We start from the raw sequence: 15,402 nt of genomic DNA on the forward strand, positions 1-15,402 counted from the left end.
AAGGCGAGAAAATTATGAAAAAATGTTTGTGTGTGTGTACTATCCCTTTAAATGTGCTGTAACTTTTGTCCCTACTACCTGACAGATATCACTGGTTTCCTGGGAAATCACACCTGCCTACAGCGCCACGCTCTAGCCAATCAGAAACACTCTCTGCCAGAGAATAATTTTGCATAAGTTGACATGCCTTTAGAAGTTTAGAGTGAGCGGTTGTTTGGTAAAATGTACAAAATGGCAGGAAGCACCTTAAAGTATAAAAAGCATGAGTTGTAGTTCAGGATACTGATACTGTAAATGATGCATCCCAGCAGTGATAAAATACATGACTGCAACAATCAAGGTGCCGAGCTTGTTTGTATGGACAGTTGCTGTTAGTTAGCCTATAGGCTATGCTATTCGTCTTATTCCACTGACGGCCATTTAAAATCAAATTTGTGTTCAACTGAAATTTACAAGAATTTAATTTAAATAATGTATTCTCCACTTCATAGGCTACTCTCTGGTAAAAGCTAATGTAGGCCTACGACACACCATGCTTCTGTGTTAATGTGAAGAAAAACCCACAGCTTAACCTAGCTTACCTATCAGGGATTCTATCTTCATGTGAAATATGTCACTAAATTAATTTGCTTTATAAGATATTTTAATAAACAAAAAAACGAAAACCTGTTCCTAATCAAGTTTGTCCTATATTGGGGATATAATCACTCTCGTCGTTTTTTATTACTTAAAGTGTATTTTTATGGGTCTCATGATCATTCATACCAACCTTCTATGCAACTCTTTAATGTCCGTCCACCTTAAAGCCTCGATATCTTACCTCTTCCTCACGAGTCTGCACAGCTTCACCTCTTCAATCTCTACAAATCACGAATCACTCAGAGTCTTGAATCGTTAAATTCATTAAATTTCAACGACCCAATGATTGAAAGCAGAAGTGTCGGTACTTGATGTACGCAGGGCTTGAGTTTTTCATTTTCAAATGCATAAATTAATACTAGAAGTTCTGGAGTTTTCTATCCCCCGTTGATTATATATTTTTTGTTTTCCCTGAAGTGCGTCTGTTCATGTTACGTTAAGTGTTAGCCCCATCTAGTGGCTAAAAGCAAAATATAAAGCTCATTTAGCACTAATGGAAATGCAGTTAAACTACAGCGTCCCCTAGAGGCCACAGGCGGAACATGTTTAAAATAAAAACCTCCAGTCTCTACCAGTCCTGCAAGATGTTATAATTAACGAGTCATTAAACAGCAAACGTAATAAAAGTTTAGATTTTAATAATGCTTCTTGTTATAAATACATGGTTATCTTGAACACTTAATAAATAAGTCTTAAAAAGCACCCTCTGTTTCAGATCACTTTACAGGTGTCTATAAATACAATGCATTACAACAACAGTCTTTCAAAATGTACTGGGAAAAAAACTATTACATCTCTTGTTTTTCTGAGTGCAATAAAAGGTGTTTGATTGTGTTTTCGTGCGTTCTGGGAACAGACAGCGCTTTTCACTGAGACCTGATCCTTCTTCATTCTAAAATACACATCTTCAGATCAAGATCAGCTTAAAGAAGCAGTTTTCGATAGAAAAGATTTGATGTGAGTGCAGTCCTTTTCGCCCCTCTGGGGTTTATAATGTACATAATTGACCTTTATAATCATTTTAAATGGCAAAGACTGATAATGATCATAGTTTGTATCAGACTTCATATATGGTCAGCATTATGAATCTATTAAGTGTGAGGAACTCAAAGTATTAGGGTACAGAAAGGCTTTATATGGTCTATTAGCATTTGGTCAACAGGTTTTGAATGTCCATGTTGTGCTTGTATTAATTAATAAACATAACCTGCTCCAGAAATTGATCTGGGACCAGACCCGCCTTATTAATTTATTTATAATGAATTATGTATTTGAAAGGCCAAAATTGATCTGGGATCATAAGTCAGTACACATAATAAACATCCTCTGTTCTGATCAATACCAGTGCATAGCATTTGATTGGATTTAATAAACTGTTCTAAAGGTGTTGGTAAATTTGTGTGTTATTTGGTAATTATTAAAGGGAAGGTTCACACACTCTCTGAGCGTATTATTAACTTCTTTAAGCTTTTCGTATGGCGTGTTTTCCTTTCTGAAGTTGGGAGACGTAGATTTTGGTTTTGGTGCCATCTGTGCGCTTGAACCAGACCTCTCCTGCGCTGATCCCTGTTATTACGACCCTAAGAGAAACACAAGAAAACAGCGAGACCATTTCAATTGAAATGTTTTTGCAAACAAAGCCAAAGCGACAACAGATGCGGTCTTGTGTCTTATGCTCTACTGACTGTGCTGGGCTGTTGTCATTGACTTCTAGAACGACACTGCTGCCTTTGGAGAATCTCTCTCCATCATAGAAGAGAGCCCCATCTTCATATCGCACGGACACCTGCCTGTCTGAGGGACAAACAGACACGCTCACCATCTTCAACATGTTACGCTTTAATAGCTCAGAATGCTCTAACCCTCTATTGTTGAGACGTTTTATCACTACATAGGGCTGTCTAGAAATTGCTGTCATTAAATTGGTTCACAGATGTAACATGATAATGTGTGCAAGAGAAGTGGTAAAGGCTAGCCTGGTTAAAACCAGAACCTGAGTTATGGTCTGGCAAAGCTTCATTAATAACTCATTTCCAAAGGGGCGTCACCAACGGACGTCGCTCAAATGCCTCTGGGCGCAATTGGATAGACCTAAAACCAATCAGAGCGATCGTCATCGTGTAAAGCCATATGCTGCGTCCCAATTCGCCTAAGTTACACTACGCCATAAAAGTATGGACTCTTTTTGTGAAGAAAAGGTATTTACTTTTGAATGTGTAGCAAAAAAGTAGGCAAGCTTTGGGACATACTACTTCGTCATCTTTATCGGACGGATCTGTCGCGTGCATCCTGTCACTTAAACTGCCCTGTCAATCATCTTGTCACAGTTAAAATCCTCTATTAAATCTAATTTAATTTCCTACCGTTTCGGAGAGAAATGTAGTAGCACGTTCATCTGCCAGTGGGTCTTTCATGGAGACTGTCCTCACGTGTTTGCAATTTGAATATAATAATACATTTAAAAGTTGAACGGACGTCGCTCAAATGCCTCTGGGCGCAATTGGATAGACCTAAAACCAATCAGAGCGATCGTCATTGTGTAAAGCCCGCCCCAACGTTTCTGATTGGTGCTGCGATTTCGGCGGATTAGAAATGGGCCTGAATGAGCTCTTTGCCAGACTACTTGCAGAGCAAATCTAAATTTGCCGGAAGCTGTCTGGGTTTTCCCAGGCTAGGTAAAGGCATAAATAAACAAAAACCACATCTGGTTGGCCGTAGATGTGTACACCCTTGTGAAAACTTGTTATGGAAATAATATATGTTAGGAATATACTTAAGTGTGAACTAAATATCATGTTTTCAGACACTTCACTGCATTTTAATTAAAATTAAATTACATTAAATTGTATAATAGTTGAATTTATATCACAGTTTTTCTCGATTGCTAACGCAATTCATGAAACGATTCACCATTTTCTCACAACTATAAAGACAATCTCAGAACTACATTCCAACTTGCACAAATCTCAAACTGTCACGTCAAAATCAAATATTTTTGTCAAAAACATATTCTTTTTTGTCAGAATCAAACTTTGGCCTCAGATGACACACAGAACCTAACAAATTCACAAATTACTCTCCAGATCAATTCATAACACTGTAACAGAAACCTCTTATTGGGATTCAGGAAAAAATTTGCAGCTCAATGTCTATTACAGTATTCAACATAAATGAAAGAGTGCAGATACAGTAAAATACAACAATGAGCTTAGGAAAAAGTACCGCCACTTGAATCAGTTATAGTGTGTTAACAATTGAGAAAAACTGTACATGCAATTAGCTGAACTTTAAGTACATCTTTATATGTCATTTCATAATTACTATGTCTGAAATATGGTTAAAGTGTGCTGCCGAATGTACTGACATTTCTTTATGGTAAACTAAAATGCCATTTCAACTGAAACTTGTGTCATGTATTTAAATATTTGTAATTACAAATTTGTAATGATGAAGTTGTAATTCAGTACATTTACAATATATATAGTTTAAATGTTTGAACACACTACAGTTAAAATGATCCGTATCAAGCACCTTTGCTTTAGTAGGTTAGTCAACATCAAAATAACTGAATTTCTTTAAAGAATGGCAAAAGATGATTGAAACAATGCTTTAAAATGTAAAACTTTTAATTCAAAGTGCACTTTTTAACAGTGTACTTTAGTGTGTTAGGAAAGTGTACTTTTAAGTAAACTTAACTGGTCTTTTATTTAATTAATATTATATTGTCTAATATTATATTAAGTACAATTCTTTAAATTTGAAGTACACTACAACTGCCCCAGACAGCAACATAGTGTCGGCCCAGGTCCGGGTGGAATCCACATGTACCAGATGTGGCCCGGATCTGGGTCGACACTATGTTGCTGTCTGGGCCACACTCAATACAATTAAGCACACTTTTTCACAACGGCAGCATTATTAAAAGTGGTGTATTTGGTTGTAATTTATGCCTATTATGCCAACGAGGACAGCAAAGGAATGGAGGGATGAAAGTAAGAGCAAGACTGAGATCTGGGGAGAAATAAAAAGACAAATGAGAGATGGAGTGGAATCAAATGTTACACGCCAAGCCATTTTTCTTCCACAAAAATAAAACAAGACTCTAAATGTGACATTAAAACCAAAGTACTTTTAGTCGATCAGTCTGGAGTGACAGAACAAGGGAAATAGCACTATAAATCAAATGTCAGTATCTAACTTAATCAGAGGCCAGACAGATAGAGCTTGTGAGTGAGGGTCAGGGCTAATGGAAGAAACTGGGACGGCAATGGAGAACATGCTTGACACCATTTAAGCTAGAGACAGACAGTAACACTGTAGATACTGTGTGTTTATCTATGAGTATCCCTGAAGGCATGTTTACTAGGAAGTCTTTTACCAGATAAAGACCCCATTATTTGAAAACACACAGCAACACACTTTTTAAAGTCCTCAAAAAAAGAAAGAAAAAAGGAATTAAATATGATTTGAATTATACAGTCACATTTTTAGAGAGAGAAAGAGAGAGTCCAATTTTGCACTATAAAATCTATTTCGAGCCTGTCGGGAGGAAGAAATCATTGGTTACATATATTTAGCCTAAGCCAAGGACCCTGATGGTCAGAGCATGTGATTTCCCTCAATAAATATACAATGAGTTCATTCTTGGAGGCAGTCAGTTTTGTCAAATTTTAATGAAGTTCACCTGACTACCATGAGGTCCTTGACCTCCCAGTGTAGCTGCCTGAGAAAGACAGAGACCAACAGGGAAGCTTGAATGAAGTACTTAAATTAACCCAGACCCATTTAATAATTGACTTACTGTCTGCTTTCTTTTTCAGAGGTATCAGTGCCGCTTTTGCCTGAAAGACAGAAAGGTAAAAGTCACGATCCATCACATAGCTTCACTGTGATTGAAGGGCTGATCACTCAACATGAATACCTTCTTGATGGCTGTCCAGTCCTCCAGTATATCAATGTCTCTTAGCATATACACTATGTATGGCCCTAAAAAAACAGACAGACATGTTGAGCAAGCAGGAGAGGAAGTAAGACAACTTCTTTAAACACAGTTTGGATAAAAGGTGTAGCCTGATGGTTAATGACCTGATTTTTGAGTGACTATACCAGGCATCTTAACTAGCTTAGCCCATTTTCAATCAGCTTCTTAAAAAGACCATGCTGGTTGAGCAGAATTAACATAAATCAGCTTGGACCAGTATGGAAAGTCTCATGAGGTCTGGTCTCAATTTTCTTCTCAGAAAAGGTCCAAACAATACGACATCATGTTGTATGAAAGATTAAGGCCGTTATTTAATGAAATGAAATAAGCCATGTGTGATTCCTGTATAATCACACTTTCTGATCTGGACTACAAACTGTTAATTGGTGGCCTTTGGTGAATTGTATTAATGTACTGTCAGAACTTTTGGATAAAAGTGTCGGATAAATCACTAATTAGCAACTGTTGGTACTGGAACAGGATTTAATCTGGAAGGCAAGTGGTGACTGAACAAGAGAAGAAGAGATGGATCTGAATATAAAGAGAACAGTTCATTACCTGACACAAGAGCCGCCTTCTTTTTCCTGTCTGGGCGAATCAGGTGACGACTTCTCTTACACTTCTTTATCTTCTCTTCATCATTCCACCATTCTGATTGATAAAGACCAAGTTTGTGTGTTTAAGGATCTGGTGAGTATTTGTATGTGTTTCTAACAACTAGTAGCAATTCCTGGAGGACAAATATGCTTAAAAATGTCCCCACAACAGGGTTCCCACACCTTGGTTAACTTCAAATTCAAGAACCTTTCAAGGACTTTCCAGGTCCAATACCCTCAAATTCAAGGACTTAATGTGGGGACACATTTGTTGTGTTCAACAACAAACGCTGAGGTACCATCGTAGTAGTTTCGTGCGTGCGTGAACGTCATGGCAATGTACAACACAAAGTACCTCACGTGGGAAACACTTCAAGTAACGCGTAGATGCGCGTAACTAATGTAAATCAAGCAAGCTAGTATTCATAGGCCACGAAGTTTTGGCGAAATAACACTTTCACCCGACCGGAGGGAATAATATGGAATTTTTTCCAGAAAACTTCTTGCACAAAATAAATTCAAGCACTTTCAAGGACCTGTATCTATGTATGTTTATTTTCCAAAACTTTCCAGGGCCTCTGAAAAAAAATTCAGATTCACAAACTTTCAAGGATTTCAAGGACCCGTGGGAACCCTGCCACAAGTAGGACAAAACCTCCTCTTGAAAAAGTGTTTCATAATTAAAGTGAATAATGTTTTTGTTATTATAAAATAAGTAATATTCTATATGTATCTAATTTTTATAAATAAAAATATACAACAAAAACACTGTTTAGAGATTTGCATGAACTTGAGAGACTGTGTGACCCGAACAATCGCTTCCTCTCTCAGCTCTGACATAGCAGAAGAGAGTGTTTAATGGTAACACTATAGTGTGCTTTACTGTATCATATTTGATATGCACATTTCTAAGGTGCCTAAATTATCAACATGATCAAACTGATTTATTTTTTATTTAAAGAGTAAAGTAAAAGGACTTTTAGTATCATTCTAAAAAGGTCATGGTCCATGTGTCTTTTTGCAGTGTAATCTTTACTTATTTTTATAAAGAAAACTCTCACTCATCACTGTATTGCATTGCATTATATGTTTTGTCCCACAGAATAAAAACTACAGAGCTTTGATCATAAAACTAAGCATTTAAATATCATCTTATGATAAGTATATGCACTTTATGCAAGTAGTTTGCTATACTGTTATACAGATATCATTGACTTACTTTATAAGATAACAGGAGCCGTTTTCACAAAACCACTAAGACTTCTCCTGAACAGCAGTAAAAGTTCTTATGTAAGAGTTTCACAAAGCAGCTGAGACCAAGTTGTGGCATGTGTGATTCCTGTATATTCACACTTTCTGATCTCGACTACAAACTGTTAATTGGTGGCCTTTGGTGAATTGTATAATTGTACTGTAAGAACTTTTGGATAAAAGTGTCGGATAAATCACTAATTAGCAACTGGAACAGTATTTAATCTGGAAAGCAAGTGGTGACAGAAGTGGTGACGGAACAAGAGAAAAAATGTAGGAGTCCTAAAATTAGGACTGACACGCCCATTATTTTTAATAGTTTCTCCTACTTTTAGCCTTAAGATGTTTCGTGAATACGGCCTGAGATTTTAGTCAGGTAGCACACCTGACCTGTAGTAAGCTTAGGGATTGAGAAGCTACATCCCTGTTCAGATAGCCAGGTAAATGTGTGTGTGTGTGTGTGTGTGTGTGTGTGTGTGTGTGTGTGTGTGTGTGTGTGTGTGTCTGTGTGTGTGTGTGTGTGTACCTGAACTCTGTTTGTCATCCTCCAGTCTGCGGATCTTCTCCATCAGTTCTGTTTTCATGGCATCAAGCAAGAGTGTCCTCTCACTCTAGAGAAATGAGCATCTCATTACATACACACACTGACTCGATACGATTCATGCACTGTCAACAAACAAACAAACAAACAAACAAACAAACAAACACAACTGTTTTGGCAGAGACATACACGTATTTATTTGCAGCAGTGTTCTTTCACTGTGGTGTGTTCTGTGTGACACTGCATCTAGATTATGATAAATGTGGTGTGTGCATGTTTGTTTGTGTATGAATCTTTGTATTAAAATGTATTATGACTACTAGGCATGTAAGTTTGTTGAATCATGAAAAACCCAGCAGCAGAACCATGTAAATTATATGGTACATGAATATGTACATGATAATTGAGTACCATGGTACCACACAATTAGCTTTTTGAGTCTTTAACTACTATGTACCTACATAAAAAAAAGTTAAAACTTATTGTGTACATGTTTTATTGCAAAACAGTTTTGCTGCTATTGTGGTGGGATGTGGGTAAGGTTAGCGACAGGTTTGGTTGTATGGTTAGGTTTAAGGGTGGGTTAAAGTGTAATTGAATGTTCAATGGTGCAATTAATAGAAATGAATTACAGCTGTATTTACATGCAGGTGATGTAACACCACGTACAGTGTAAAAACATGCATGTACACAAGAACTGCATTGTATCAAATGATTAATTGAAATGTTAGTACATAGTAGTTAAATACATTTTAATGAATGACATGGAGGCAAAGAACCACCCGACGAGAAGCCGAGACCATGGTATTTTTCCAGTATTGACTTAATGCTGTTATTGATGTTTGCAGCGCAATATAATAGTTTAATTACTTAAAAACCAGCGATGTTACCCTATCGTTGATGATAAATATAATGTTCGATACGATTCATTAGCGAAGCTATTTTATTAATAAAAGTCACGGGGCAGCATTGATGATAAGTCTCTGTGTTCCTGAATGTTTCTGTGTGTGCGCAGCGCAATCTCCAATCTCTGTGTGCGAGTGATGTCTGTGTGTGTGTGTGTGCACTTCAATGAAAGCAGTGCATTAATATAGAACGGTGATTAAACTGACTTGGAATTACCTGTGCATTAAACAGCTTTACTGTACTCTTTCCAGCCAATCAGAATCGAGTATTCAGACAGACCATGGTATAAAGACACTTAATATAAATTTAGACTGCTTTTTGTAAACAATGTCTAGATATGTGGGTCTGATGAGCCGCTTTACCTCTAAATGTTGTTTTGCCCCCTGCACTTCACATTCATGTTTGTGTTTGACCACTTGCAGACATAGTTCTCTGTACACACCTAGATGGGGCGACAGGAAGATCAGTGAATAAACAAATAACAGTTGATCCAAGACCTGTGGTTAAGGTGAAAGAGAGAAATTATAAGTAGAGGTCGACCAATATTGGATTTTGCCGATACCGATAACTAATTTGGGCAGTGCCTGCCGAAAGATGATTAATGAAACAATATTATTCTGTATCAAAACATAACACTCAAAGTAAAATAGTGCTGAACTTTAAGCAGTATTGACCGATGCATGAAAATGTATTGAACTTTTAAATTAAACATATAAATATTAATATATATTAATTAATCTGACAGGTGTTGCGAATTAGCCATGGCTATAAACACTGTGATACATGAATCGGATTGTTCTTTATGTAATAATCTATGTTTATTTTGTATCTGTCCCTATTCAAATAAACAACAAATAAATAAATCGCCTTTGGCTTGCTTGGTTGGGGACATTTAATATTCAACAATAATATTGATCTGCCTGCAATGACATCATTATATGAGAACTGAACTGAGCTGGATGATGACATCACTGTTTTCTCCAGAACTACTATATATTATAAATGAACTATATTAATAACTTTTTTACAACAAAAAAGAACCATCACTGAACTTACTTAAGCTGGACTATGACGCTATTTTCTTCTGGAAACAAACTTTGTTGCATTATTTCCACTGTAAAGCTGCTTTGAAACAATCTTTATTGTAAAAAGCACTATATAAATAAAGGTGACTTGACTTGACTAAAACATGGTCAAGTGGGTGGGGGTGGGGGTGTGTGTGTGGGGTGGGGGGTTAGCTATAACCCAGAAACATGTCTTGTAAATTTCATAAGTAATAACAGACCGCATTCTACATTAGAATTCAACCAAGCCATGTAATAACATTAGTTAATGCATTAGCTTTCATGAACAATATGATATATTTTACAGCGTTTATTAGTATTTGTAACAACTATTTTTCATTGACGTTAGTTACTAAAGTGCATTAACTAAACTTAAGTTTTATAAATGTATTTGTAGTAAATTATTGAAATTATTGAATGAACAATACTTCTACAGCATTTATTAATCTTAGTTAATGGCACTGACAACCTGGCCATCTTTAAATATCAACAATATAAGACCATGCTTGGTTCCAGAATCAAATCACAGAGGGTGATTCTAATAAAGCGCAGGTGTAGTGTGTAAACAGCAGTTTAAATAGTACATACATGACTTACATATAGTGTACAATAGTACCGTACATGACTTGCTCGGTCCAACATTAACCTAGATAAATGTGTGCTATTATTAGGAGCATGTCAAAGTGTTTGTGCAGAGTGTGGAAGCTGAAGTATAGCGCGCTTACTGCATGACATGGGCCCTGTCCCAAAAGGCACCCTAAACACTCGAGGTCTTCCTATGAGTCTGCACTTTCGTGACGTAACGCCACTTTGCCTGTAGGGTGGAAGTCTGCTGTGGAGCTCGCTTCAGTGCAGGCTTAGCAAAAGTGCGCATCGAGGGCACATATCGACCGCAAAGAGAGAGCGAGCACCCCTCTGAAACCTAAAATGACAAATGGGACACATGGGCTTAACGGACATGTGCACACGGCAGCCATTGTAAGTCTACAAGACCGAAAGTGCATATGAAGTGTGCCATTTGGGATAGGGCCATAGAGGCGCTGGCGCGATCACTTGCAATTTTTTCTGTTAACATTGGAAAGAACTTAAAATACTTAATTTTTGGTCATACAGATAAGAGTAATGCATCATTAGAAACTGTAAATTTATTTGTGTACACTCACAATAACAAACCATTTTTGTAAAATAAAGAAAACAAACAGGACAGGCTTTCTGCCATCTCGATCTCCGTGAACTGGAGCGCATCCTGAAATAAATTGAAACTTAGTGTACACTTGCCTCACATACATGAGAAATATAACTATAGAGAGCTTGAAATGTCTACTTTTAAACTAAACAATTCAAATCGAAAATATTATCGAAATATTCTCTGATTATGTAATTAGTTTGAAACGTGCATATAGGCGCATCCACTTCCGCGGAGATGCAACTTAGCTGGCTAACGAATTAATAAACGCCCAAGCTGGATATAAACTAATGAAAATAGACCGTAACAATCATGACATTTAAACATTTATTCTGGATTTGTCACATTGTTCTTATGACTTGATAATGTCCTCTCAGCCTTGTCGACGAACATACTGCTGTTCTCTACTAATGCAACATCTAGTCAACAAATTGATTATTTTTAAATATGCCGTGTTCTGTAGTGTACATACATTTTATTTGTCGAAGTTTCACATCAGCATCTGATTCCGCTCAGTTTCAAGCCAAAAACAAACGAGGATTGATACGTTTTCTCTTGTACTGTGTAATGACAGCGGAGCCTTTTCAGCCGCTCTCGCAATGGACGCAACCGGGAGAAACTATCGTTGTGGATTATTGGCGATAACGATAGTTCCAGAAATCAGCTATCGGTACCGATGAATCGGCAAAACCAATAAATCGGTGGACCTCTAATCATAAGGCAGATTATGTGTGCCACCTGCCACTTGTGTCCTCTGTTGTAGGTTCTGCTGCAGTGTTGCCAGAGGTTCTTTGTACTCTCCTGCCTTTCCTGTCAACACCTCATCCAGCTTCATTTTAACCTGGTGCAGACGTTCTTGAAAAAGCCTGAAATCGATGAAAAAGTAATCTATAGAGCTCCAGAATTTGGTTGTAGCCACAATGTAGAGTCAATGTTCTTCAAACAATACAATTTGTTTGAACAATACAATACAGAATATGGATTTTTATTGGTAGGCTTCCTCTTAAGCCCATCCATCCCAGGTAATGGCCCGGTTTCTTTTGGACTAAAAAAAGAAATGCCACCTAGCCCAAACCTATAAGAAAGAAGTATTCTTACTTGTCTTTTAACTCTAGGAATTGTTTTTCTAGGTCAGACATTTCATCCAGGCACTGTGATCGTCTTCTCTCACAATCTTCATCATCCATTTCTGAAAGAGAGATCCAATCCAGGTCATTCTCTTTTCCTTTCGATTCCAGTCAGACTTCACTAAACTGTATATTCTGAATATATTTTAAAATGTAATTTATTCCTGTGATGGCAAAGCTGAATTTTCAGCATAATTACTCCAGTACTAAAATAACATTTTAAAAATGTATAACCCTCAGTTAATGGCCCTAAAAATAAGGTTTAATTTTCTTTATGCAAAATATAATTTCACTTTATGGTGAAATATTACTCTCCCAATGCAACTTTATCAGCAGCTGCAACAATACACTGAGAAAAGTATAAATCATAAAGTGTTTTTTTATATAAATATATATATATATATATATATATATATATATATATATATATATATATATATATATATATATATACATTATACATTATATATTTTATATCATTATATGGCTGTATATTATTGTATCATGTTTGTTGAGATGTGAACATTCATATTAGGTGCAGCAATATATATATACAGAATATTTGTATTTATTATTATTATTTTTCTCTGTATTATTCTTGTTATTTTATCACTCGTCTCAGATAATGTTCCTTTTGTTTTGTTCTGTGAAAAATATAAAAAAAAAGTAAAAAAAAAAAAAAAAAAAGTATAAATCATTTAATCTGATATAAACAGACCTGAACTCTCTTCCTCTTCTTCCTCTTCCTCCTCTGCCTCACTGTCCTCCAGGTCGCTGTCCCGCTCCTCTCCACTCTCCTCCATCGTCTCCTCGGCCTCTCCTCCATCTCTCTCTCGCTCCTCTTCCGCCTCACCGTTAGTTTGAGGAAGCTCAGAGTCGGCCTCCGTCTCCATCTCCTCCTCTGGCTCTCTGGAAGCGGGCTGAGCTGGCATGACTGCTTATAGCACTGTATTAAACGGTGTAATAACAACAGTAAGATCTCATGGAGTACAATTATATGGTGTCTGATGCAGTGAATAAACAATCCACACTAATTAATATAATATAAAATTACATGAATTATGGAAATACATTTATTAAATGAATCTAAATAAATCATATTTAATTATACTAAATAATAAAATAACACACTGTAAATTTTCTCATCTACTCTCCCAATTTTCATTTTTATATTTTCTCATGATATATGATAACTTGCATAAGTGATTGACCCATAATAATTTGTTAACAAGTTTATATGTATATTCAAATATGAGTATACTGTGTATATACAGTAGCTGTCAAAAGTTTGGAAACATTACATTTTTTTAATGTTTGTGAAAGAAGTCTCTTATGCTCACCAAGGCTGCATTTATTTAATCAAAAATACAGTAAAAACAGTAATATTGTGGCATATTAATACAAATTTAAATGAATTATTTTCTATTTTAATACATTTAATAATATATATTTTTAGCATCATTACTGTCTTTATATATTAAAATATATAATAAAATATGTTTATACATCATCCAGTTTTCAGTGTCATATGATCCTTTCGAAATCATTCTGATATGCTGATTTGCTGCTCAAGAAACATTTATTATTAATATTATTATTTTCAATGTTGAAAACAGTTTTTGCTTATTAACATTTTTGTGGAAACAATGATGCCATTTGTGGTAAAATTAAAACAGAGAGAAATTAATACTTTTATTCATCAGGGATACATGAAATTGATCAAAAGTGACAATGAAGACATTTATAATGTTACAAGAGATTTCGATTAAATAAATGCTTTAGTAAATAAATTCAATAAATGCAAATAAATGTTGTTCGTTGAACTTTCTATTCATCAAAGAATATATATATATATAAATGCAAATCAGCATCTGAGGGATCATGTGACACTGAAGACTGGAGTAATGATGCTGAATATTCAGCTTTGCCATCACAAGAATAAATTACATTTTTAAAATATATTCAGAATATATTTTAGAAACAGAAAACAGTTCTTTTAATTTGTAACAAATTATAGTTGTTTCCTGTATTTTATATTAAATAAATGCAGCCTTGGCGAGCATAAGAGACTTCTTTCACAAACATAAAATTGTAATGTTTCCAAGCAAATGTTTGATGTGCATGTCAAGGCAAATGACCAAACTAAAGACCTCTAGAGGACACCGGCAGCTAAAAGCACAGTACCCAGAGACAGCAGGATATATTTAACAGCCTATTAACCACTTTATGTTAAATTAGAAAGAGGAGACTTCTGACATAGTTCGTAGTGTGATGAATTAGCACTCTTCAGTGGGATTTATGTGATTACGAGCGCGTTCACAGTCTCGACGTGTATCATGTCCATCCTCTAAAGGCCGCACAGCACTGACTTTACATTACAAGCTCATTACTCATTCTCCACATCTATAGCACAGATATTATAATCTGTGAGATACATTAATAGTTACAGTCTCGTGCTGTTCACATATAATTGTGGATTTAAGTTAGTTATAAAAACTCGTTTTCCAATTGAACAACTCCGCAGTTCATTCAGAGACATGAAGTGTCCGGTTTAACGCAGTAGAGATGTTAATGCACGAGAGTGAAAAACAAACGTTTACGCCTATTAAAACGTCTCAATTACAATGTAGTAACTGATAATCTTACTTCGTAACGTTGTATTGGGTCTCTTGATCGCTCCATGAATGTTCTCCGCAAATGAACCGATGCAAGACACGGGATAGCAATACACAACGATCTTACAAACAAACTCTAAGTGCATAAACCACAGCAAAACAGCTTACCTTTTTGTCGATTACTGTTTAAGTCATCAAAAATATTACATATTGTCGAGAGAATTTGCATATCAGGGCAAGTTGACATCGGACAAGTCTACTTCCTCAGCGTTTAGACGTTTGTCACACACTACCGCTTTGAGGCGCTAGCCAATCAATGCAAACCTCGCTACTTCTAAGAACCAATAGAAGCTCGGAGTTGAAGAATCGATGTCTCGTCCATTTGAATACGGTGATCAAACAGACCAATGGCACTTTGAGCTGCTTAACTTTCTACCAACTGACAAGGTTTCTCTAAAAAGACTTGCTTGAAATATAGTGGATGAGCAGAAGAGAC

General features: G+C 36.0%; 1 protein-coding gene across 2 annotated transcripts; it reads right to left on the bottom strand.

Moving 5' to 3' along the window:
• Positions 1-1,257: 1,257 nt before the first annotated feature.
• Positions 1,258-15,236, bottom strand: brms1 (BRMS1 transcriptional repressor and anoikis regulator). 2 transcript variants are annotated; one of them, XM_084109539.1, is made up of 11 exons: positions 15,075-15,236; positions 13,010-13,237; positions 12,263-12,353; positions 11,903-12,030; positions 9,277-9,356; positions 7,994-8,078; positions 6,179-6,271; positions 5,561-5,625; positions 5,441-5,480; positions 2,325-2,433; positions 1,258-2,219 (listed from the first exon to the last, which is right to left on the bottom strand). In XM_084109539.1, exons 2-11 carry the CDS (start codon positions 13,221-13,223, stop codon positions 2,102-2,104), a joined length of 1,023 nt encoding a protein of 340 aa, XP_083965665.1. In that variant the 5' UTR covers positions 13,224-13,237; positions 15,075-15,236; the 3' UTR covers positions 1,258-2,101. The 2 variants fall into 2 exon arrangements, with proteins under 2 accessions (XP_083965665.1, XP_083965666.1); XM_084109540.1 differs by lacking the exon at positions 2,325-2,433.
• Positions 15,237-15,402: the final 166 nt, after the last annotated feature.

This window comes from Abramis brama, assembly GCF_963993115.1.
Source record: "Abramis brama genome assembly, chromosome: 3".
Classification (NCBI taxonomy): domain Eukaryota; kingdom Metazoa; phylum Chordata; class Actinopteri; order Cypriniformes; family Leuciscidae; genus Abramis; species Abramis brama.